This window comes from Rhipicephalus sanguineus, unplaced genomic scaffold (genome assembly GCF_013339695.2).
Source record: "Rhipicephalus sanguineus isolate Rsan-2018 unplaced genomic scaffold, BIME_Rsan_1.4 Seq1203, whole genome shotgun sequence".
In the NCBI taxonomy this organism is placed as follows: Eukaryota; Metazoa; Arthropoda; class Arachnida; order Ixodida; family Ixodidae; genus Rhipicephalus; species Rhipicephalus sanguineus.
The window spans coordinates 46,441-73,262 of record NW_023614480.1 but is presented as its reverse complement, the minus strand read 5'-3'; the positions used below and the strand labels follow the sequence as shown (position 1 = coordinate 73,262).

Here is a 26,822-nt window from a genome sequence, read left to right as displayed (position 1 = left end):
CTGGCTTCTTCCTGTAGTGCTCCTGTAGTGCTTCCTGAAGCTCCTTAGTTCACAAGCAAAGTGACAGCCATCGTGAAATCTACGCTTATATGGTGTGACATGCTGAGTGAGAGGAATGCAGCTTGCACTGCACTCCTTCTCAACACTTTCCTTCGCATACTCAATAATATGGCGCTAGTAATATGTTGCCTTTGTGTCTATTTCACAAGAAATAAGGTACAACATTCACAAGTGACACAAAGACTTTCCTGAGACACATTTAAGCTGCTTGCTTGCATTTATATACTCAATGTACTGGAGTTAGGAGAAAGAATTTGAGGGTCCTGAACAGCAGTACAGCCAGTAGCCATCCCACACCATATCACACAGTGCACAGCAAATCTTCAAGGCTGTCTGCACACCTTGCACCTCATAACGTCAAAATGTTCGTCTCCATGAGCTTACTACAGAGATTTCTATCAGGAGTGCTTCAATTCTGTAGCAATAAAAAACTTCTATCAAGACTAATTAGCCAAAGTTTATTTCCACTTTGACAAACTCTCCACCGGAAACACTAACATCCTTAGAGTAATTTCAACTGCTGTATCTACTGCTTGTTTTCAAGTTACGACGCTCTGACCAGCAGCACCCTTGCGTCAACAGCGCCCCGAGGAGTATGATATGCTGCAGTCACTGGTATTGCCAGAAGTCAGGAGGAGCCCTGAATGCTCCAAACTTGCTCCTTCAATGCAGTGCACATTATCAGCGCCTAGTTTAGAGCACAGCTTGCCGTTTGGATGTGTCTGGCCAGACAGTACAGATGTGCCACTGGTAGCTACTAGTGCAAGAGACACTAGTCATCAAGAATAAAATTCAGCACACTGCAAGACAGCAGCCCCACCAGTGGACCATAAAAACAATGATGGATGCAGCTATTTGTTAACACCTTCTGTCAAAATCGTGCCCAGCATAATTTACAGCTCGATGCATAAAGGAGAAGACAAAGGGATGACAGCACTGTCCCTTCTGCCTTTGTCCTTTACCGTCTGTACAGTTAAATCATGCCACACCGACAAATCCAAGTGCCCATTCTGAAGTGTAGCATCCTATAGGATGCGCAAGGGCCCCAATAAACAAGCCAGATGTCCCAAAAGCGACAGGGAGCAATTTTTCAGCCAGAAGAGCTATTGTCCCACGGCCCAAGGGAGGTGACAGTGACTAGGTAGAGGATGGAGCCTCCTGGCTTCCTCCACCATCTTGTTCCTCTCCCTGCTGGGTGAGAGGTGGCAGCAGCAGTGCCTCTCGCAGAGTGTCTGGTGCTAGGGGTAGCCGCTCAGCTAGGTCCTTATCTGTAGCAGCGTGGACCCGCATGTACAGCTGGACGTAGCGGTGCCACAACTTATCGAGGGCGGCACGGCGCACTGCCTGCTGCCGCTGGCGTCCCACCAACAGTGCCAGTGGTGGCAGTGTGCCCCAGGCCTCCAGCTGCTCACACAGCTCAGCCAGGCCCTGGCTCAATGCCTGCAGAGATAGCGGCTCTGGCAGAGGCACAATGCTGCCACTGCGGGATGGGTCGTCGGCCAAGGCACTGCCCAGCCGGCTCACGAAGTGCTCCAGTTGTTCCTCCACTGCAGGAGCATGCACGAGAGGCAAAGAGGCTTTCGTCACAGTTCCAGTGTGTCATGCAAGTGTGGCTACACTAGATGGCACCACCACCAGCTGTTTGGATAAAGTAGTATTCAAGACTATTGGTAACTTTGTTGAGGCAGCGATGGAATGCACTACCCAAGTTACCACACAGCAAGCAAATTGAACAGAGTGGACTGCACACAAGTTGAGGCTCCTTGCAAGCTTTTTCACTGGCTACAAAAAGTAAATTTACCTTTCGAAATGCTTCAAATAAGACTGCAAAATGCTACCACATCACGAGTCACACAAACGTCAAGAACTTGTGCATCAAACACTGACCAAGGCAGTTAATGTGGGGCTTCTGGCGTGCCTCAAGCTCCTCCAGCCATGGTTCTGTCATTTCGAGCACCGCCAGACCAGTCTGAGCGAGTTGCAGACAGTTGAGGAGATGAACTGATCTGTCAGCGGGGGCAAGCCGGCTTGACAGTTGCTCACACGCTGCCAGTGCTGGCTCTAGGACCTGGAAGTTGCGATACAAACTACTTAGAAGAAAAAAATTACAGCCGAAGCCCTGCCATGAAAGTGAATTATGTATCACACTAATTTGCATGTAATATACTATATAATGCTACAGCCTCAATAAAACCAGCAGGTAACGAAGACAAGGAAGGTATAGGGATCGCAATTGTACTGTTTTAGGAGTATTGTAATAATTGTGATATAGATGTGAGAAAAGGTAAAGTGGATGAAAAAACAACTTGCCGCTAGGAGAGACCGAACCTGCGACCTTTGGATCTGAAGGTCGCAGGATTGGTCCCTGCCAGCGCCGTCTTCGCACCTTCTACATCGCATCACCGTTCCTGACCGCACACGGGCGTAGCGATGGCGAGCTGCTTATTTTTCAGGAAATTTAGAGCTGCTTTCGTTCATGAGCCAGCATGAACGGCGGTGTGGTACATTTGGGTTGTGGGCTATTAAAATTGTGCAGTATGCTTAGAACTGCGCTAGGCCACATACAGTAATGAGCATAATTAGAGCCGTGAGTTGGGCTAGTTGGTGCGTATTTAACTGCAGACATGACTGAATAGCGCAAAAAAACCACAGACAAGGTAGAGACGACAGACAGGACGGAGTGCTCCGTCCTGTCTGTCGTCTCTAGTTTGTCTGTGGTTTTTATTGCGCTATTCAGTCATGCCTGCAGTTAGTAATGAGCAGTTAACTGAAGCTGCTTATCATAAAGGGTTTTCCGTTTGTCGCCATCACGCCTCCGTACATTTCCGGTGCTTATCCGTAAAGACATTGCCGCACTGCGCCATGATAGTGGTCTCTTGGGATTTTCGGTCTGCTTCACCCCATAACACTTAATGTTGGACACTGCTACGGCCACAAACGGATAGACTCACAAAAGCGCTGGTTCAAACATATACGAGATGATAGACGCGGCAGAGGTGGGGGCTTTAATAATGCCATTTCGGACTTGAATTGAAATTTGGCGGAAAGCCCAAAAAATCGGATTTCAAAGAGCTTTAGAGTCTGAAATTCCAGACGTTATTATACAGTGACTTCTATGGGGCTTGTGACGGTGCTGAGAAGCGTCCGAATTTTCAAGCATGTCAAAAAAATCGGCAATTGACTGTATACAATACAAGATGCATTCTAAAGTTTGTAAATTTACACAAGAAAACTTAAGACTATACAACGACTGATTATACGGTTAATATGGTCACATAGTTACGGTGGTGAAGAATACAGTGTCCAACGTAAAGCTAGCACGTGTGTGCACAACGCCCATGCCGAAACTGAAAATCAAGACTGCTGCTTTTGTTCTGCTGCAATTTCAACTGAGTGGCACATGAGAACACGTCCATACTTGGATTTCTTATTTCATTGCAGCCAAGCTGATTGAGAGGCACTAGCGTCTCTTGGATACACGAAAAGTGAGCGAAACAGAGTGCAAGAGATTCTCAGCTGGACAGTGAATGACTGCAGTCCCTCACCTGAGCGAGTATGTCGGGCAGGTCCTTCTGCCTCTGGTCGACAGGCGCAAGGGAGCCATCACGTGTAGACAGAAGCTCACGCACCAGCGACAACAGCTGCTGCAGAAAAGGGGGTGCACCCAGGTCCCCTGGGGGCAGCTCCGCCTGAAATGCCCATTGTTGACCCTCTTTTAGTTGGCTGGTGTAGTCCCACAGTATTTATGCATGATGACCAAAATTAAGGCTTATGCTTTTCTTGAAATTAAGGTACTGGGAGGTACATAAAGGCCACCTCTGCAAGTAAGTTGTGTGGCCAGGTGGACACAAAGTGAGAATTATCACTGTCAGCTGCCCAATTAACTAAGACATCGTAATGAACTTTTTACTGGCTGCAGTAAGCGGGCATGTTTGCAGTTGTGTTTCTACGCAGTTCCACTTGGAAGTCTAGCACGTCCGTGTTCCAATTTTAATTGATGGAGTTTAACGTCCCAAAACCACAACTTGATTATGAGAGACGTGTCCATGCTCTAAGATATCTCATTGTAAAGTTTAATTGCAGTTTGCATGATTACACATCAAAGGCAGTATGGCTCGGGAATGGAAAAGTGAAAGTTTGAGCTTTTCAATGATCCCAAGATGGTGGCACTCGGTGATGGGAAAGATGAAAAATTCCTTTGTCAGCTCCGGCATTTTTGTGCCATCTTGAGCTCCTTGTTCCTTCATTACCGGAAACAGTGCAAAAAAACGAGACAAGAAGAGCAGACAGGACCATGTGCTGACTACCAACAAGGAATTTATTTTTCCGAACATGAATATATAAATGCTTTCTAGAGGACAGGCGGTAAGGCGGGGGGGCGGGGGTTGTAAAGTGCACATGCGTCCTACCCTATCTAACCGCAGAGATAGTTAATCTCTTTGTGAGTTAATGCTATACTGACAAAAGCAGGCTGTGCATGACAAAGGCTTCATAGATTTATCAAGTTCAGGTATCATGCTAGCAGTGGGCAGTGCGCGTCTGGTGGAAGTGGGCATATTGTGCACACTGCAACTGCACTGTGCACAATATGAAGCCTTTGTCATGCACAGCCTGCTTTTGTCAGTTCACCACCGATAGCATTAGCTCACACAGAGATCTCTGCAGTTAAGGGGGCACACTGGTCTTAGAGATGAAAAATCATGGAAAAAATCAATTTTCTGAATATAGTATTTTTGTAACATACAGGCATTGTCGCAAGTGCTGACCAAGTTTCTTACATCTTGGATCCATATTTCAGCCCCAACAGCAATTTATATAACCAAAACAAGCTATATTTCGATTGAGAAAAAGCACAAAAATTGGGCTTTTATATCGCTATGCTGCTTCTGAATGACGTGTGCTGCAGCAATAGGCATGCAGGTTATGGCCCTGGTGGAGACTAATCATCTAAAAAGAATATTTCAATATCTTCCATTATATGTGGTTCAAAATGAGCTTTATCTGTTTTCTTGCATTTTCTCAAAACAAGCTTTTACTCACCCTGCTTGTTTGGTGCGACAATTGCTCAAGCTCTAGAATAGCTACAGCTCTAACATTTTTTGTTGTATGAAGCTAAACGCATAAAGCTTGAAATGCTGCATGCCAATTCCTTCTTTTCTTCTTCTATAATTATTTTAACTGCCTGTGTTCTTGATCGTTAGTAGCTGTACTGTAAATGCTAAATTTCAATGGGCTGCTAAATTGTTAATTGTTGTTTGATTTAAAAACTGCTTGCAGCAGTTCGATTCTTATTCATTCGGCTTTCCACTCATGCATTAAACATAACTTTCTGCTCAGTTTATTATTATGTATTGTCCCACCAAATATTAGTAATTAATATTTATTATCTCAATAATTATTTGAGTCAAAGAAAAAATTACTGCACTTTTACAATCAGCACAAAGAAATACATATATATCTGTGCTTTTTAATTGAATCTGGTCAGAAAATGATCAAGATAGCCCCAGGTACCATGTCCCCCTTAAGTACCTCACATTCTAGATAGGGTAAGATGCATGTGCATGTTCCAAGACCATTATATCTATCCATCCTGTTCCATCCTCTCCTCTGGAAAGCATTTACATTCACGTTCATAAAAATAAACACCTTGTTGGTAGTCAGCATTTGGTGCTGTTAGTTCTTGTCTCGGTGTTTTTTTTTTGTGCTGCTTCCAGTAATGAAACCCATACCATACCCTATTTCCTTGTCCGGACTGGCAAAGTGATCGCTTCTAGGTACTCTGAGTACATTTGCAGCTAAATCATTTTGCTATAACATGGATCAGGCAGTGTAGATGCTAAAAACAAATATTTTCCTGTAATTGGTAGTATTTTAGCGATTGTTCGTGATCTGATCCCTATGTCACCCTTTGTGTATTTCAGGTGGCACTTATCAGACACAGAGAGCAGAGAAGTGTGAACAACACTATGCATTATGCATGGGCATTATGCATGGAAGAAGTTGAGCATAATAAAGTTTATGTTAATTGTTTATTCACAAGTTAGCACATTTTGGATCATGCAAATTCAGCATAATATGTATACTACCTATATTGCAATTCCCATCATCGAGGTTCTACTGTATTCATTGTGAAGAGACTGTTCTCATATTACGTTCTATTAACAGCTGATGGGAAATAAAGTGTTTGTTGTGGTGGGAATTTCATTGCAAAGGCAATCATTGTAGCGGGCTTTGACCGTAGCATACAAGTGTTTTTGTATGAAGCTTATACTATAACCTTAACCCTTTGAGGGTATGTACAGCATCACCTAACAGGCACCAAAGGGTTTACACCGTACATGTACGTCATTGCCTGTATGTTTAAAGTGCACGCCTTTTTCGATCATTTCTCTTGCTTGCCATGTGCTGCCATACTTCGGGAATACGTACGTGGAATTTTTTTATATCACCGATGCCTCTCTGTTTCTTTTTTATGCTCTACTACAGCGCAAGGACTTTCGGCCACCTAGAGCGGCCCGAGGGCGCATCCTCTTCCCTGAACCCCATCATCTGACCCACTTCATGATGTCAGTAAAGTTGTATCCTCCTCCTCCGACAGCGGTGCACCTGGTAGTTTCGGTTTCGGCTGGTTCCAGCTTATTGCACTCGCAAAACTGATGGCCTTCTGGTTTAGAATGTTTCAAAAAGTGACGGATTTGTTACTACCTCGTTTATTGCTCCCCGGTTAGCGACTATGCCTGTTTCCGTGCGGGCGCTGACTGACACAAACAATGCTGCTGTGGTTGCGTTTCCTGTTTCGGGAACTCACAAAAACCATTCCCATTTCATTGGCGATAAGACGAATGATTATTACAGTGGAACCTCGTTAATGCGTACCTGCCGGGAACGCCGCATAACTACGCACTAAACGGTAGTACGCATTAACCACCAAGTAAAAATTTGCATCTCCTCGCATACGCCATCGTCGCCAGCAAAGAAATAAATACAGTGCCACAGCAGATATTGCCTAAAGTACCCACTGCAAAGCTTTTTCTTTCTTTTTCCCAAACTGGAGAAAAGATTCTGGTACTCTCGCACGGACCGTCCGATAGTGCCGATAGCGCGCGGTGGCGACGCCAAGGAGCATTTCGTAACTATTACAGGGTCCGGTATACGCAGTGACCAACAACATAGCGACAGAACGGACAGTGTCGGCTTTCCGCGGTATATGTGTGTGCGTCTGTACCGCGATCTGCTACTAAATGAAAACTGACACAGTTCCAGTGAAACGCGGTACGGCTGCGTGGAGCCGATCGTCTCCTGGCTAGTTGCGTGCAGCGCGTCGCCTTCTCGGCTCACGGCGTTACTGCCGGGCCGCCGGGCCGCTTGCTGTACCGCACGCGCGCATTTGTCGTGGGAGTGTTCTTCGTACCTACTTCGCTCCAGACCGTGCACAGATGCGGCGATGAGCACAGATGAGCTTGTTCGGTTAACGCGGCGATGACGAACTTCCTGCAAGCGATGCGCACTCCGTGACGCTCTAGCGGTCCTGGCAGCGAACGGAAGCGTGGTCGCCCAATAAAAGCGCGCAGTATGGTTACAACAGCGCTACGCTTGCTGTACCGTACGCGTGCGTTTAGCGTGATAGCGTCTATGCAAAGAGGTTTCTCGTCGCCCACGACCAGCAACGCGCAACTCCGCAACGGCGAGCTGCTTTCGTTTCTACAAAGTGGCGCGCGCTTGAACACGGCCCCGCACAACGAGGCGGCAGCGATCGGCGGCCCAGCGCGTCGTCGCCTATTAATGCGTGCAGTAGGCTTAAAGTAGTGCTGCGCCGCACGCGTACCCGAGCAGATATCTGAAGATACTTATTGTGATAAGGTTGTCGGCGATAAGTCATGCTGGCGCGTTCGTCGGTGGCTGCCGCCTCACCTTCGTTCTTTCCCGATGCTTACCCGCAAAGGCATCGCCGCAATCGCGCGGAAGTCGGAATCGGTGATAGACCGATCTACGCACTTCTCGAAAAGACGGAAAACCTTTGGCGGCACATTGTGGCGTCGGGAAGTTTAGCAGCGCAGTAAAATTTTATGGGACAAAACGTTATCGCGGTACGCAGGGTACGCACTAACCGGTAGGCGTAGGGTGAAGCACTACGGCTTATGCGGTCAGCGAATGCATTAGGCTCTATGAGACTCGGTCGGGGATTCGTCGCAACTACGTTTTAACCGTTAGTACGCTTAAAGCGGGTACGTATTAACGAGGTTCGACTGTATAGGTTTTGGACTTGTTTTTGCTTTCCGCATGTACTCACAACTACACAATTTTCTTCAGTGAGCTCACCCACGCAGTTTGCTAGCACTATGGAAGTGCGCACCGGTTTCTCAGCTGCAAAAATGAGTCTAGCGGCGATTCCTCTGAATAGCTGCTCGACTGGTAAATCAGAATCTGATTCAGTCACATGAGGCGTTACTTACGTGTTAAGATTCAGATGTTGATGAGCGAGCAACATCTCAAAAGCGTGTCTTAATAGATTGGTCTGAATAATTTAATTCAGCAATAAAAAAAAATACACATTTTTGGGATGCCTTTCGCAAAAAAAGATGGACCCTCAGAGGGTTAATTACTGTGTTCCCCACTCTCGCGTAACAGGGACATTTGCAGTTCATGTATAAAGCATGCAGGCTGCTCCATGTGCAATGAAAGCTGCCACCAATCCATGCACAGTGAAGTCTCCAATGCACTTCAGGTATTGCAAGGCTGCAGAGCTTGAGACTGGTGCTGACATCTTACTCTTCTAGTGCTTGGCAGATCTAAGAGTGCCATCGGAGCCTCACACAGTAAAGGGCATCTTCAATTTTTTTTGCCCTGGACAACCCCGTAAGATGTGCACGCAAATGCTTGCTTGTTGAAAGCTGCACACTGGGCAGTCTGGGACAACACATCAAGGGCCTAACCCATGCGCTGGCGTCCTTGGCATACCTTGTCGAGGAGCCGTGTGCAGTGGCAGGTTAGGCTGTTGAGGAACATCTTGTGCGCCAGTGCGGCGACCTCATCCAGACAGATAGCCAGCGCTGTGCCTGAGCCCAGGGTGTTTGAGTAGAAACGCACCACTGACCGCAGCCGACACAGCACCAGGGGACTACTCTCCGCAACGGCCAGCTGCTCAAGGCGCAGGCGCAGCGGGGAGCACAGGCCTGCCAAGATGTGGTCCAGGGCCGCTTCTCCACTACCACCGCTGTGATGAAAAGAGGGTGAGGCGACAAACGTACACTTGAATTGGCGAGTGAATGTATGTGACCATGCTATGGAAAATAAAACATTGCTTCTCCTTGTTTCCTCTTTCAACTTCTCATTCACCGTTTCTTTGATACGAAGAAGAAGGACATTGCCGAAGGAGAGACACACAGAAAGGCTTTTTAGAAAACACATTTTCGTGTGACCGCCATTCTGCCTATGCCACAACAAAGTGGACGATGCTATACCAGTGAAACCACTAAGCTACCCTCATTCAAAAACGATAAAGCAAGCGGAAGCCAAACCCATATCCTCGGCATTACACGAGCGATGCTGTTGCAATGGCCACGAGGGGTACTGGCTAGAACCCACAAAGTCAATGTGAATATTCAAGAATGTGGAAGTAGGAACAGCATTTGCCACACCTCAATCGGTAGTAAATATGAAATTTAGGGGTGTACCAAAACCATGACACGATTAAGAGGCATGTGGGAGAATCCCAATTAATGTTGACCACTCTTTAATGTGCACCTAGCTCTATGCGCATTTTTCACCCATCCAAATGCTGACACAGTGGCATGAATACGATGTATGCTCCTTTCCTGAACGAACCATTTGGAAGACTTGTTTGCCGAGGATAGGTTACACCTGATGTAGCCACAAGTCTTGCACATGCTGCCAGTAATGTGTTGATTCCATCAGGAATTCGAAGATAAATTAATTGCCAAATATTTTGCTGCCTGCACATTAGCAATATTAGTGCAATTCATCGATTAATGGGAGGGCTTGAGTCAGGTTGCAACAGTGATACCTATAGCCCCAGTTTATGATACATGCATTTCCATTTGCCATTGTTTACACTATAGTTGCCAATTTCCGCCAACTGGTGTCAGTGAGACAGTACTGTCCATGCTATCTCCTTGTAACCAGGGTTCAGCATGCCAAGTTCTTACTTTTCCATAATACATAGAGCCTTCATTACTACTGACATGAAGGAACAATTTAGCTCACTTCAGTGTGAATAGTCTTCAATTGAAAGCCTGCTAGTGTCTTCAGTGACAAGCAGTCGCCTGTCCTTTGGGCCATATTTGCAATGTGAACGTAATGAGCAGTGACCTTGGTGCGCGCTGGCTGGTGATGATGTACACCAAGGACACGATACTAATGAGCTCATTGTGCTGACAACTGCATCAGTGCAAGTGCCAGTAATCAGGGACAAATGTAATCATGTTAAAAGACGTGATTACATTTTGCTGCCACCATCACTGGTGCCAGTGATGCTACCGGGTACTTCTAATTTGGAGCAACTTAAGGCCCACCCACCCGCCCGCCCACCTACCCACCTACCCACCCACCCTAAGGGTGCTGTCGTGATCACCTACTCAGCTTGGTGTAGACCAAAATTGGCATGGGAGGGTAAGAGGGTTGGACGAATATGGCTGTCTGGTCATGACATGAATAACATGAAAATTCTGTTGCGTACGTCACCAAACCCTTTCCTACAGACATGTGTGGCACATACCTGTATATACCATGGGCCACAGTAAGCTGGTATGCGCCACAGGTGATTGACAGTTTATATCTTCCCAGGAACAGCGAGAACAGACGTTTGTAATTTAGATGTGAGAGCTTTAAGAAAAACTGTCATCAGCAGAGTTTACCCAACGAATGGTAAGAATGAAAATCAGTATCCCAGCAGGAATCGAACCCAAGCATTCTGCGTGGCAGTCAAGTATTCTATCACAGAACCACGCGATGTCTTGAAACTGCTTTGGAAAAAGACCCTATGCAGGCATTATGTCAGTGCAGCGCCACTTGTGGTTGCAGTGCTGGCTATCTAATCTTATAACAAAGCAATAAACACTACAGATGTGGTCCTAAAATACAGGCGTCATGTCCTGTTAACGTCTGTGGTTCCAGTGTTCCTCTGCTTTTACTGCAGTCTAATAAACATTACATTTGTATTCCTACGATTCAGCAAGCTATATTCAAGCGTTGCTGGAACTTGGAGGAATATCCTAACAAAAGTTAGGGATGGTATTTATATCATTGCACCGTAAAGTGCACTTCGTTTCCGTAATATTGACTATGTGCTCTAACGTGAGTGCTGACATTACGTCAGACGAAAAGTTACCCTTTGAAACGCCAGTGCTGTCGGCGTGCCTGGTAAGCCCATGATGTGCACACAACTACTACACTTACAAAAACACGTCGATCCACCTCATAACGCTTGGCTCAAAGCCAAAAAATGCAGCACAGAAGTACTCGCTTGACTGCTTTGCAGGCACGGTGTTAGAAGTATTATAGGTGGACCAACGGCGCCTCCGGAAGCGGCGAACTTCTGTCCGCGGTTTGTGGTGTCTTGTTCACAGGGCCCTAGATGGTGCTACACTACCGGTGGCTCATGAGCGGTATCAGGCATGGTCGCTTCGGAGCCGCGAACGCCCCTTGAAATGAATAAAAAAAACTGTGCGTTCACGCTATAATGAGTGCAAAAATAAATAGATAAATAATAGCTTTGAATAAATCTGACGATACAGCCGTTATCTGTTGAATATGTTGAATTTGCCACCGCGAACCATCGCGGTGGCAAATTCAACATATGCGTTCCTCATTCGGATATGTTAAATCATGCATTTGAACATATGACAGTGACGTCACACTGAAATATGACAAAAATTAGTTCTATTTGTAGAAGTATAGTTTGGATAGTTAGAAAAAATACCGTATTAGCCGTAGTATTACAACAGAAGATGCATAGTCTTTGCTGTCGCGAACATTCGAAGTAATTTGCAGTCGTTGATCGCGGAAAAAAAATGTGTGACGAATACGACTTTTTAGCTGGTTGTGCATAAAATACTGAATTTTAGCGAATGCCAGCAGCTAAGTTTGAGGCACTGACGAAGGACACGAAAAAGCATCCTGGTTTGGCATTGTGAGAAGGGGAGACATTAAGAGTGGTGGATATGTGTTTCCGATTCGTCTCTGTTGCCAACTGAGGAATATTTTTCACTGTTTATGTCTCGCATAGTCACCCGAAGACAGCATTACTACTTCGTCTTTCAAGGAACACGTCAATCGCGGTGTGTGGAGTCTTTACGAGCGTAGCCAGTCAACCGCGGTGGTACACCGGTTACGGTACTCGGCTGCTGACCGAAGTTCCCTAGTTCGATCCCAGCCGCGGCGGTCGCATTTTGATGGAGGCGACAAGCTAGAGACCCGTGTGCTCCACGATGTCGGTGCATGTTAAATAACACCATATTGCCGAAGTTTGTGGAGCTCTGCTACGGCGTGCCTCATAATCATAACGTGGTTTCAGCACGCAAAACTCCAGATATTCTCATTGTTAACAAGCGTAGCTCTCGCACGGAGAAAGACTGCACACGCACGTAGTTATAGTTAAAAAAAAACAGGCCAACTGACGGCGTGGATGAACTCAAGACGATGAACTCAAAACGAACTCAAAACTTCGTCGGCACGGCGTCATTAGCAAGAGCCGCCTTTTGTGGTGTGCTCACAAGAACGTGCCCTTTGTACACTGCTTCCCACGTCTTCGCTATGTACCTCGGCTCACAGTGCTTCTCGCACACATAATCAGTCGACTGCAGCATGCGGTCCTTGCGCGGAATCGCATGGCGCCAAACCTGCAGGCGCTCCGCGTCTCGGGGTGCAGAAAAATCGACTTTTTCAGTGCAGGTCTTTACCCAGAGTTGCGCCGCGGCACAAAACACTTTTTGCCCATTTCACGGCTTCCTCACTCGAATAGCATGACCTGCCATCGCACAAAAAGAATTAAACGAGAAAGCAACGTGGCGACAACTGCTTTGTCACCGTGGCTTTGTCGGAACAGAGGCCGGCGTGCGCCGCTGTGAGCCTCGTGACTGCTCCTGCCATCTCGCGGCGTGACGGCGCGGAGGAACCGAAGTTCGACGCAGCGAGAGCATGACGCCGGTGCTGCGTCGTTCCACCTGTACTTCTAACACCATGTTTGCAGGAAACCGATTCTCACAAGGCATGGGATCTGACAAATTTTTTTTTCTTTTGTTGCAATAGCAATTATATGGACACTCTCGCCGTCGCCGTCATTTTCTGTATAAAGACCAAATTGATAACATCACCCCACGCATCGTATTCTCTACCTGTCAGTAAAAGCTCGCGAGTGCTGGCGACGAACGCAGCTGAAGCACAGATGAAACGAGCCGACCGTCTCCGTTGCATGGAGGGCACATGCGATAAACGTCATTGTGCGAGGCCTGCCGTTGACTGCTTATCAAACAGAGAGGAAACGCCCCGCCCGTCTTTAGTAAGGCGCATGAAGAGGCACCAAGGCATGGGAGGGGGGAGGCTGCGTCACTCGAAGGGCAGAGTCACTGGCACGCGCCCTATCTCGAGGCATCCGGAGATAGAGCTCGTAAACTTGCTGCACTCTCAACGCTTACAGCAGGAAAACCGCTTTGGTCTTGGGTGCACCCATATTCCCTTAAACCAGCGTTTCGTTGAGTTACACGAGATGGGATCCAAAAGAGATAGCGGCTAGCCTTACTTCGAATAAAAATACAATTTGTTGGTATCACATTCCTTGCTTCACCCATAAGCAAAACTTTTGCTTTTTTAACCGTCAGCTATTGACCCTGGAAAGCGAGGGGCGGACGTGTAACATGGCGTAGCCGCTCCACAGTGGGCCTTCAGACACTAGGGCCGCCAGCGACGGGCCTGCTACTGACAGCTGGGCGCATATTAAAGCCGAGTTGCGGCTGCTCCGACCAGGAGGCATGCTTTTATTAATGAGATGACATTTAAAAAAAACCAAGCGAAAAATTTGAATTGGGACCCTAGCACTCACGTGCTCGAAATGGCAGGGCCTTTTAGAGGGTATTCACCGCAAGAGCAATAAAAAACCCGGGTACGCTAGTGGAAGGAATTACGAAAAGCCTCTTCTGGATGACGGTCCATGGATAAAGTATATTTGAGGAAAAGTGTCAACGCATTCCCACCGTTCTTGTGCTCTTAAAAGGATGCGAAGCACGAAGGATTTGACATTGTTCTATACACCTGTTGCTATGGCGTTCCCAAATGTCATTACGTGATGTCCAGAAATAGAAGTGACAGACATTTTGGTGGCACGCATGTAGTTATTACTTAACACTGCTTTCATTACGTGCCATGTGACACTTGAAACGAGCTATCAGCAGCGCTTCTGGAACAGACGACGTCCGCCGATGAATTGCCGCCACACTTTCACGCTACCAATTGGCCGAGATGTCACGAGCCTCTGCGGAGAGTACGTTTTACTGTCGAGCTGACTTGCAGAACAGAAGCTGCGTCGGCACCGAGCATGGCATCGTGGCTTACTCGAGGCGCAGGCGCGTGCGCTGTTTATTGAGCGGAATAGTTTTTGGTCCGGGGTTGCGACTTTGGCGGCCCCAAGATCCAGCTGCACATGTTTGGCGCACCGGCGTGGCAATTTCCGGTGATAGACGCCCCAAACCCGAGAGTGGCGCAGTTTGGCACAATTTCCGTCGATATTATCAGGATGGCACAGTAAATCTAATTTGGCGCACTTTGGCGCAGGAGTGGAATAACTGCGATACATTACTACCTCATCAAATGAATTGATTAGACTGATTAGAAAACGCCCAAGAGCCCTCAAGAAAATGTAATTTAACCTGCCCTTAAAATCGTGATTGGACTTTTTTATGTCCTTGAACTGATCATAAAGTTAACCATCTGCATATAGAATATCTTAGCAGAAAGTAGTTATAATGAAGTGCCAAGGAGCACTGCATGCAAATGACGCACACAATGAAAAAAAAAGAAATTCACGCTGCACTAGAGTGTATCTACCAGAAGTGATGTGCCTCAGGCTGTAAAGGCATCACTTCAGCTCATACACAACCATTACCGTAAACCACAACTGTCTTACCCACTCATTCATGTTTCACTCAATTACCCTATTCTTCCATAAAAATGGATCATTCTGGAACCACTACAATTTTTGTTAGCGTATTCTTTGTTGTTAAGCGCACACGCGGCTGGGAAGAACGACAAATAGACAGAAACACAAATAATGTCAGTATGCAATGCTGACTTGCCATTAGACTATGGGGATTCATACAATGAGCAAGTCTCACAGCATGAATCCTTTATTTAGCAACCTGCATGATTTTACAGTAAATTTTTTTCATAACTCTGAGCACAGCCACAGTTTCTTTGTGGGCCCCTCTTCTTTTTCTATTTTGTGACCACCTTATGTGATGCCAAGTCTTGTCACAGTCGACTCTTAATGAAACTACAGTGAGCGCTCTTCTCACCTTCCACGCAGCCCGCCGCACTGCGCAAGCAGCTGCTCCAGAAGCTCCCGTTCAGACGCAGCACACTGGTGTGCCCAGGCTAGCATGTCTCCGGCATAGCGGAGTGGGTCCTTTGCCAGGGACTCAAGAGGCCTGGAGCCTCCCGTGCCACGAGTTAGGGCATCAATGAGGTGCCGCACCACGCAGGCACGTCGTGCATTGGCATACTCGTCAAGAGCATAGCCCCAAAGTAGGGGGCGCTCGCGCAGTGCCCCAAACGCACGAGCCAACAGGGGGCCTGGCTCGGATGCGGCATCGGCCCCGAGAACTCTGCACCTGTTCTGGAGCCAGCGATAGAGACGTTCGTAGGCTGTCTCTTGCTGCAATGACCAAAAGACGGAGTTCAGTCTTTCTGATTTCAACATTACACACTAAGTGAAGAAAAAAAAATCAAAATAAAGGTGCTCGTCTTAAAGAACCCCTATGTTACTGTGAGCTCGAAAACTGGCTATATATAAGGTGACAACTCTGCATCTGCTTTCAATAAACACACAGTCAAAAGAATTTTTTTGAAATGACGATGTTGTAGCAAAGTTACAGCCATTTGACAACGACACTATGTGGCTACTGTGCTTTTTTGCTCACCTTAATTAGTTAGTTATGTTGGGTTTGCTGGCGCAAAAGCAACTAAGGCTATGCTGCGCCAGCCACATGGTGAAAGGAAAAAAAGGAGAAAAAAAAAAAACTAGGTAGCTCGGCATACATCGCGCAGTGAAGGTTTAATTAAAAAAAAACAAAAAAAACTATCTTCTCTAAGAGAGTGATTCAGTCAGTAAGGGAAAATTGTGGCTCGTCTTCCAAGTGATTTTTTCCTTACAATGGCCATGACTGTGAATGCGTGGTTAGTGATGACTAATGGAATAAAATGAATAATGTTTTGCGGCTGTAGACAGACCTAAAAACATTCGCGTAATGTATATACTTTTTAAAATTATGGACATGATACATGGGGTGGTGGTCAATGGATATGGTCTGTGCGTGAGGTGATTTTGTAAAAAAATGTAAGGGAATCGCTCCAGCACTCTCGCCTCACTTGTGTCCTTGTGTGCAAGGGTCAGGAGGCAAGTGCTGTGTTCAAAAAGAAGCTGTCACAGCGCTGACTTCTCGCAAGAGGCCATGCTGTGGCCACACAGGTTCGTAAATCTTGCAGATCTGTACCATACAACTACGATGGCATGCTTATTATAACTTATTTAGAAATTTGGTGTCATCCAGGAAGTTGACAACGTCAGCTGGGGGTATGAGCGTATCATCTCCTAGAATGAACATGGGGTAACGTGGAATGCGTAACCTCGATGTGCTTCCAAATGTGGGCGTGTAAGCAAAATGTGCGACACTATTAGCGGTTCATCGCATTTATCGCTGTTCTTGTCTGAACAAGTAATTATGGGTGCTATGCGTGTGACCAATTCGAAGACGACACAGGATTACTTCAATAAAACATTCTTGGTGGTAACATGACTTCCATTCACTTAGGAATGGCTTGATTAGTTGAAGTTTATTGTTGCCTATCATATTCCATTCCCGCTGCCATTTAGATGTTAGCACTGTACAAATTGCGCAGATACTATCCCTAACGGGAAGATTCACTAGCGAGATACTAAAGTTCTTTGCTGCTGCTGCTGTGCACTGATCTGCCCTTGCATTTCCAGGTATCCCGACGTGACTTGAGACCCAGCAGAACCGGTTATTTTGTCCTTCACTTAGACGCGATAATATGTTTAAAATGTCGCCAATGAAAGGTTCGTATTGATAGCGTATATGGAGGGCCTTCAATGCACTCAAGGAATTTGTAAAAATTATTGTTTTCTTGTATATAGCGCTTTCAATTATTTTTACTGCCATCCACAAGGCATAACACTAAGCGGTAAAAACTGAAACAAACTGTGGTAATCTGACTGTTTCTTCCCACGCACCTTGAACGACACTGCTACCGACATAGCTAGCCATCTTGGAGCCATCAGTGTAAAATTCTTTGTGTTGTACCTTTCTTGAACTGTGCAAAATTCTTGTAATATGTGTTCATGTGGTGTACCTTGTTTTTTAAGATGTGTCAATGAGAGGTCAAGAAATTCCATAAAGTTTTTCCAGGGAGGCAATCTTCTTGGCCTTTTAGTAACAGAAAGGGCATCTGCAGGGACGTTACACTCGCGACATTTTTCTTCAAATCTGAGTATAAGTGGTCTTATTACATTTGGTTTGTTTGTGTAATGGAGTCATTTGTCACAGTGTGTGGTAATGTTGCAGCATATGTGGTTTGGCGATGAGCGAACTCTTAAGACGTGCTACGTGCCCGGCCCATATCCATTTCTTCTTCTTGATTTCAACTATGATGTCCTTAACCCCCGTTTGTTCCCTGACCCACTCTGCTCTCTTCCTGTCTCTTAAGGTTACACCTATCATTTTCCTTTCCATCGCTCACTGCGTCGTCCTCAATTTAAGTTGAACCCTCTTTGTAAGTCTCCAGGTTTCTGCTCCGTAGGTAAGTACCGGTAAGATGCAGCTGTTATATACCTTCCTCTTGAGGGATAGTGGTAGCTTACCATTCATGATTTGATAATGCTTGCCGAATGAGCCCCAACCCATCCTTATTCTTCCAGTTATTTCACTCTCATGGTTCGGCTCCGCGGTTACTACCTGTCCTAAGTAGACGTACTCCTTTACAACTTCCAGTGTCTCGCCACCTATCGCAAAGCGCTGTTCTCTACCAAGATTGTTCCACATTACTTTAGTTTTATGCATATTAATTTTCAGACCTACTCTTCTACTTTCCGTATCCAGTTCAGTAATCATGAGCTGCAATTCGTCTCCCGCGTTACTCATCAATGCAATGTCATCAGCGAATCGTAGGTTACTGAGATACTCTCCATTAACTCTTATCCCTAGCTCTTCCCAATCTAGGGCCCTGAAAACCTCCTGTAAACACGTGGTGAATAACATTGGAGAGATCGTGTCTCCCTGCCGTACGCCCTTCTTTATTAGGATTCTGTCGCTTTCTTTATGGAGGACTATAGTGGCTGTGGATCCGCTGTAGATTTCTTCCATTATGTTTATATAGGCTTCGTCGATGCCTTGATTCTGCAGTGCCTGCATGACTGCTGATGTCTCCACCGAATCAAATGCCTTCTCGTAATCTATGAAGGCTATGTATAGGGGTTGGTTGTATTCCGCGCATTTCTCTATCACCTGATTGACAGTATGAATATGGTCTATTGTTGAGAATCCTGTACGAAATCCTGCCTGGTCCCTTGGTTGATTGAACTCCAATGTCGTATTAATTCTGTTAGCAATTACTTTTGTAAATAGCTTGTAGACAACCGACAGTAAGCTTATGGGCCTGTAATTTTTCAGGTCTTTGACGTCCCCTTTCTTATGGATCAAGATGATGTTGGCATTCTTCCAAGATTCTGGTATCCTCCCCGTCGAGAGGCACTTCGTATACAGGGTGGCCAGTTTCTCTAACATAATCTCTCCACCGTCTTTCAACAGGTCTGATGTTACCTGATCCTCACCAGCTGCTTTGCCTCTTTGCATTCCCTTTAGGGCTTTCTTTACTTCTCCTGTCAATACTGGTGGGATGTCAGATTCCTCTGCGCTATTACTCCTTCTTACGTTATCATCCTGAATGGCTCGGCTGCTGTACAGATCTCTGTAGAATTCTTCCGCTACCTCAACTATTCTATCCATATTGTTTGTGACCTTGCCTTCCTTATCCCTTAATGCATACATCTGATTTTTGCCTATGCACAGTTTTGTCTTCATAGCTTTGAGGCTTCTTCCATTCTTTAGAGCATGCTCAATTCTCTCCATATTATACTTTCTTATGTCGGCTACTTTACGCCTATTGATTAACTTCGAAAGCTCCGCCAGCTCTATTTTGTCTGTTGCATTTGAGGCTTTCATAGCTTGACGTTTCTTAATGGGGTAACTGACTGGATTCCAAGAGATGGCAAACGCGTGAGGGGGAGACAGAAAATTAGGTGGGTAGATGAGATTAAGAAGTTTGCAGGTATTACGTGGCAGCAGAAAGCACAGGACCGGGTTGATTGGCGGAACATGGGAGAGGCCTTTGCCCTGCAGTGGGCGTAGACAGGCTGATGATGATGATGATGATGAACTCTTAAGACATATGTAAGCATTAGCTGCATTCTTCTGCTGTCCAGTGCCGGTTCGTTACTCTCAGAGTACAAGCTGGGAAGCGGCGAGGACCGGTATGCACCGGTTGCCAAGCGTATCCCTTTGTTATGCACGGGGTCGAGTCTCTTGAGGTAGGACTGCCTCGCTGAACCGTAAACTACACTACCATAATCTAATTTGCTACGCACCAATGAACAATAGATGTGCAGAGGGCACTTACGGTCAGAGCGCCCCAGCGCTTCCGCGACAGAACTTTGAGGACATTGAGTGCCCTAGTTGCTTTAATTTTTAGACTGGTAATGTGTGATAGAAAGTTGAGTTTCTCGTCAAATACGACTCCTAGAAACTTGTGCTCTTGTTTGACTGGTAAAACTGTTTCATTCAGTTCAAGAATTGGGTCCGGCTGCAAGCCTCTTTTCTGAGAATATACTACGGCAACTGTCTTTTCCCCGGAGAAGCGGAAGCCATTCTTCTCAGCCCATTGTGTTAGTTTGTTCAATGTGATTTGAGTCTGTCATTGACATGTTACCATGTTAGACACGCGAAGCGCAATCTGGAGATCGTCAACGTACAGAGAATGCATCAGTGTGGATGGTATAACTTTGTTCAGAGTTCATTTTCACGACAAAAAGTGTAGTGCTCAAAACACACCCCTGAGGTACACCATTTTCTTGAGTAAATACACGACAAAGTGTCACGCCAAGGCGGACCTGGAAGGTCCAGTTGGACAAAAAATCGGAGAGACAGTCAAGCATTCTGCCGCGGATTCCTAGATCCGCCAAGTCTCGTAAAATGCCATACCTCCAAGTAGTGTCGTAGGCTTTTTGAAGATCAAAAAAGACTGCTAGACAGTGTAGTTTGAACAACCTTTTCTGTAACCACATTGGTGGATGTCTAGTGAGTTTTCCATTTTAAAGATGTATGTTAGTCTGACGTTAATGACACTCTCATAGGTTTTTGCAAGACAACTTGTAAGTGCAATTGGCCTATAGCTGTTTGCTAATGTAGAAGCTTTTCCCGTTTTTAGGAATGGAATTATAATGTAAAGTAACTTGTTGGGCGAGTTGGTTCATTCTTACGGTAGAATAGCGCAAATACCAAGATGAGAGAATAGCGCTTGTTCGTCTCCCATCTTCTCTCGTCTTGGTATTTGCGCTATTCTACCGTAGGAATTATAATGGCCTTCTTCCAATCCGTGGGCATTCAACCAGTTTGCCAAATAATGTTGAAGAAATACAGAAGGGCCTCAAGTGCTTTTGGTGACAGGTGGGCGAGCATTGCATAGTGTATTGTGTCAGGACCAGGCGCTGTTTTTTTACCTGCAGAAAGTACTCTGTTCAGTTCATGGAGGGTTAAAGGCGCATTGTATGGCAAGTCTAAGAAACCTGCTGTAGGAAGCTTTTGTTTTTCTATAGATTGCTTGTGCCTTAAGAACGTTTCTGAATAGTTTGCTGAGCTAGATAGTATGTTGTAAAAGTGAAGCCCTAATAGGTCTGCCCGTTCCTGTAGGGATGTCTGAGTACCTATTGTTGAAACAAAGGGGATGGTATAGGCAGCGTAGTTGCCATTGAACTTGCGAACCTGATCCCACATTCTTTTGGATGTGACCGAGCTGTTTATGGATGAAACGTAGTTTTGCCAGGAGATTTTTTTGGCTTGCCTACGAACATACCTAGCTTTCGCTTTCGCTTTTTGAAGGAGATGAGGTTATCGTACGTCGGGTACCTCCGGAAGATACCCCAGGCTTTGTTTTGGAGTTTTTTTGGCTTCTGTACATTCGTGCGTCCACCAGGGCTTCAATTTCCTTTTTAAAAAAACCAGAATTCTTTGCTGCCGCGATTATACACATTGTAATTCTTTCATTCATTTCATCAACGCTCAAATGATCTAGACTCTCTTTATCCAGACTGGCTTGATCGGTAAAGAGAGCCCAGTCTGCCAAATGAAGTCTCCAGCAGGGTGGTCTGGAGGATATGGTAGGAAGTGCTGTGGTTAGACTGATGAGTGCAGGCATGTGGTCACTACCGTATGGATTATCTATTACCTTCCATTTAAAATCTGTGAACACCGCTGGAGAGCACAGAGCCAGGTCCAGGCAGCTCATAGCTCCTGAACTTGGGGAGCAGTAAGATGCAGCGCCCGAATTTAAAAGACAAACATCGTTGGCTAAAATAAAATCTTCAAGTGTTTGTCCTCTAGAGTCAACTGTTTTACTACCCCGAAGCTTGTTATGTGCATTAAAGTCACCTGCTATCACAAAAGGTTAGGGCAGTTGGGGTAAATTAATTCTAAATCGCTTACAGTGAATTGCGTGTGTGGTGGAATGTAGAGGGAACAGATGGTGATGGTTTTATGCGCTAGAATGGTAACGGCGGCGGCCTCTATGTGACTATTAATATGAATTTCTCTCACTCCTACGCCACCTTTAATAACAACAGCCTCACCAGCCGACAGTTGGCTTGCCTGCGTACGATCACGCCGCACAACAGTGAACCTTTTAGGATGTTTTGATATCGATCACCTAGGCTGGTTTCCTGAAGGCACAAAGCCACAGGAGAAAAGTCGTTCAGTATTTCCTTTATGTCACCTACATTGTTTAAAAGCCCTCTACAGTTCCAATGAATCATAAAAGCCATGTTGAATGTGAAAGTTTAAAAATCGAAGAGCAAGTGAGTAAGATATAATAGAATGGAAAGTGACTTGCTTCTAAAGGAACTAAAAAATGCGTGTTTAAAAATGGGGCAGGTTCACTTATTTTACAGGACCCTTTTCTGGCCCTGTAATTGGGGTTTTGCTTTTTTTGGAGCGGTCGAGAGTGTCTCGCCGCTCCTTAGGCACTGCCTGCACCGCTGGGCTAGAAGTAGTGTCCATCGCCTCGTGCAAGGCGTCGGACAGTTGCTCTAGCGAGCGATGATGGCGTTGTGTAGGCTTCGTCTTGGCAGACGAGGCCTTTGACCCCGCCAGAGAAGAGGTCGACAGGACCTCTTTGGCCTCTGAGCTGTCCTGGCTAGTGCCAGATCTAGGAGAGGCCTCCAGTGTGGCCGCATGAGGGGAAGGTAGGGCAGCCTTGGCTGCTCCCACCGTGGGGCAAGGGGGGATCGCCTCAGCGCACTGCGCGTGGCTTGGGCGGCTGCCTGATGCCGTTGTGGTGCTGGCCCCCGTTGCACCACTTCGGGGAATGATGTCTTTTTAGCAAGGTACGGTGAGAGACGCTGTCTGGCTTCGCGGAAGCTTATGTTTTCTTTAAATTTGATAGTGATGATCTCCTCTTTTCTCCAGGCTGTGCAGGATCTCGAGTACGCTGGGCAGTCATCATCACAATTTGCACAGTGAGCTTCAGCATTGCAGTCGTCATCAGCAGAATGTCCCGTAGCACTGCACTTAGCACAGGTAAGCTGCCCTCGGCAGCTCTGTGATGCATGGCCAACCTTCGGCACTTGAAGCAGCGCCTTGTGTTCGGAATGTATGGGCTGACGTGCAACTTCAAGTAACCTGTTTCTATTTTGTCTGGAAGTGTGCTAGGGTTGAAGGTAAGGATTATGTGCCTAGTGGGTATTTCCCTGTTGTCTCGTCTGATCTTTATTCGTTGTACCTGTACAACATTCTTATCCTTCCAGCCGGCCAGGAGTTCGTCATCAGTAAGGTCCATGAGGTCATCATCTGATACGACACCCTTCACCGTATTCATTGTTCTGTGGGCGGTGACAGTGATCGGTTTATCCCCAAATGCCACAAGGTTCGTCAATTTTTGGTACTGCGACTTATCTTTAACTTCAACCAGCAGATCCCCAGTGGCCATCTTGGTCGCTTTGTAGCCGTTTCCGATGGTCTCAGTGAGGCACTTTGACACTAGGAAAGGTGAAATGTTATGGGCTTTTTTGTTGGTATTCTCACAGTGGATGACGTGATACTTGGGGAAGGTGTCTTTCTTTTTCTGGAGGATTTCAGCGGTTGCATCGGTGCCCCCCGTTTCGAGGGGCAATCATTTGCGAAAAGGTTGGACGATCCCGTTAAATGAGTAAATTGTTTCGCAACAATGCCAGTCACCCTTTACCGAGCCCAACAAGGGGACACGGCAGAGGTTGTGATGGAGCAAGCCCTGCCATGCCAACTGTACATCGTTGCTATAACCGAATATGGTGTACCCAAGGTAGGACCACCACACAAGGTTAACCCTCGCCGCCAGGAAAATGGATGTAAAAGGAAGGGAGAAGACGACAGGACAGATTGAAAGTGGGAGAGAAAGACGAAGATGTGCGGAGAGAGATAGGAAAAGGCGACTGCCGATTTCCTCTGGGTGGGTCAGCCCAGGGGTGCCGTCTACGTAAAGCCGGGGCCAAAGGGGCGTGTTGCCTCTGCTAGGGGGCCTTAAAGGTCCAAGCACCCGGCGTTGGCTCAACCCCCAGGATCCCCTTTTCCCCGGACACGGCACAGCCACGCACGGCTAGGCGTGGGAGGGGCCAAACCCCCATTAGCTCGGGTCCGTGGTGTCGCTACACACCAAACGCCTGCTTGCACAGACGCCCTTGCGGGGGTTAATAAGATAACTCAACGTGATGGAGACTAACAGAAATTGAAAAGAGAAAGAAAACACCAGGCCTGCGCGGAAAGCTCAGCACAGCCGCAGCGATAGCTGGAAGAACGGCATTTCTAGAGTACGTGATAAACTCCCTTGTGGCTACTGATACATGTACACTGGCAACGTACCCATTACGCCACAAATCATAATTTTACAGCGGAAGCTGTTATGAGATCATTTCACCGGCCGTTTTTGGCGCCGTAGTTGTCCGCCACCGCCGCCTCCGGCGGTGTCAGTAACCAGTATCGCTCAAAATAAGGGAAAAAACGAAATAAGAAAGCAAAATTCAGGATGGAACGAGGTTCGAACCTGGGCCCTCTGCGTGGGAGCCCAGTATTCAACCTCTGAGCCATGCCGGTGCTTGAGATTGCGTTGCAAATAGGTCCTATACAGGCTTCATGTTGGGAAGGAACCACATTAGCAAATGCAATATAGCGTGGTAGAAGAGTAAAACAAGCACCAAGCGTCGCACAACGCGAATTCTGTAACCAGGCGTCACACAATGCGAATTGCGCAACGAGTAGGTTGTTGAATGCTTCCAACCCATTACAACGGGCTCTGCCATAATTCTTCATCGTCATCAGGCAAAGCATCAACAAAGTGCGCATAATGCCTTACATGCGTTTAGCAGGCACCAACGCTCTCCGTAGAAGGACGAAAAATGGCACAGTGCCTGCTGCCCTACATCTCAAAAATTACGGTGATTTATAGCGTAGTGGGTTCCTCGCAAGTGCACTTGTATTGGTTGCCAAGGAAGCCCATAAGCGCATGATCCATTTCCTCGGGGTCTCAGTAAAATTACAATGATTTATAGCGTAGTGGGTTCCTTACAAGTGCACTTGTATTGGTAGCCAAGGAAACCCATAAGCGCATGATCCACTTCCTCGGGGTCTCACTAAAGTTCTTCGCCCCCCCCCCCCTCCCGTCTCTCTCCCACGTCAACGTATTTTATACAGCATGACGGGATAGGGAAATAGCGACCGGGCGCCAACCAATGCAAATTACATAACTGGTGGGCTGTTTATAGATTCCAACCCATTACAAAGGGCTGAGTCATAATTCTTCATCGTCATCAGTAGTCGCGTCAAAGAAGTGCACATAATGCCTTACAGACGTGTAGCTGGTGCCTCGCTTCTCCGCAGAATGACGAATAATGGCTTATTAGGTGCTTCCCAACTTCTCAAAAATTGTGATTTATGGCGCAGTGGGCACCTTTCTAGTGTACTTGTATTCTAGCCCCAAGAGAGCTTACAACGGGCTCTAGAAACACCGCTCCTCCAGCTTTTGCTGTGACTGTGCTGCGGTTTCAGCGCAGGCCTAGCGTTTTTTTGTGATGTTCGGAAGCACCCACCACATTATTCATCATTCTGCTGAAAAGCAAGGTACCCGCTACACATCTGTAAGGCATTATGGACACTTGTTTCATGCGCCGGCTGATGACGACGAGGAATTATGGCTGAACCCTTTGTAATGGGTTGCAAGCTTTAAAGGACCCACTGGTTACATAATTCGCATTGTGTGACGCCCGGTCGTTATTTAACACTCCCACCACGCTTTATAACATGCGTTAACGTGAGAAAGAAAGAGAGAGAGAGGGAATTAACTTTATTGAGACCCTGAGGAAATGAATCATCGGAGCCTTATGGGCTTCCTTGGCAAGCAATAGAAGTGCACTTGCGAGGAACCCACTGGATGTTTCTTAAGATTAATCTGGTTGCTTCTAGGTCGTTTCTAGCCCTTAGCTAGGCGGTGCAGATAGTTTCTACGTTGATTCTCAGCGCAGAGAGTTTGAGTTAAACCACAGACTGTCACAGACTCGACACGGATGTCCAAACTCCAAAGACAGAAACTCGCGCTTAAACCCAGCGTTCGCACCTCTCATAAATCTGCGGGCACGTCGTCGTTGGCGTAGGCCTTTCGTCGCTTCGGGGTTTTCTCGCTGCCGCCGTTGCCTTTCCCGTTACATAGTATTCTCTCGTTGCACGTAATCTGGGCCTTCGGCTCTCCGCCGTTGCTTCGCAGCCATTTGTCGTTTGGCGAACTGTTGGTTGGTTCGTTGGTGAAACTTTATTGGTAGTCCTGAGAGACGCGATTAGCGCGCAGGGCTTCTCTCACGTTGGGACGGGCAGGCTAAGGCTGACCACCACATCTTGGCCTCTCTCCATTAAGGCTTCTCTCCTAATCACATCATGGCTTTCGGACGTTTAACCCCAGAAATTAGTATAGATGTATAGCAGGTACCTCGCTTCACCACAATATGAATATTGTCCTAGTGGATGCTTCCCAACTTCACAAAAAATATGATTTATGGCGTAGTGGGTACCTTGCATATACACTGGTATTAGTAGCCCCAAGAAAGTTTACAACGGGCTCTAGAAATTGATGCCGCTCTTCCAGCTTTCGCTGTGACTGTGCTGCGCTTTCCGCGCAGGCCTGGCGTTTCCTTTCTTTCTTTCTTTCTTTCTTTCTTTCTTTCTTTCTTT

General features: G+C 46.6%; 1 protein-coding gene across 1 annotated transcript in view; it reads right to left on the bottom strand.

The window, feature by feature from the left end:
* Window positions 1-492: 492 nt before the first annotated feature.
* LOC119376436 (conserved oligomeric Golgi complex subunit 6) overlaps window positions 493-26,822 on the bottom strand; it is a 45,103-nt gene continuing 18,773 nt past the window's right edge. Inside the window, exons 2-7 of the mRNA XM_037646260.2 lie at window positions 23,353-23,609; window positions 15,585-15,994; window positions 9,019-9,274; window positions 3,606-3,749; window positions 1,948-2,128; window positions 493-1,607 (exon numbers count right to left, since the gene is read on the bottom strand). Of these exons, the coding sequence (XP_037502188.2) occupies window positions 1,198-1,607; window positions 1,948-2,128; window positions 3,606-3,749; window positions 9,019-9,274; window positions 15,585-15,994; window positions 23,353-23,609 (1,658 nt within the window). The 3' untranslated portion in view covers window positions 493-1,197. The remainder of the gene's footprint in view (window positions 1,608-1,947; window positions 2,129-3,605; window positions 3,750-9,018; window positions 9,275-15,584; window positions 15,995-23,352; window positions 23,610-26,822) is intronic.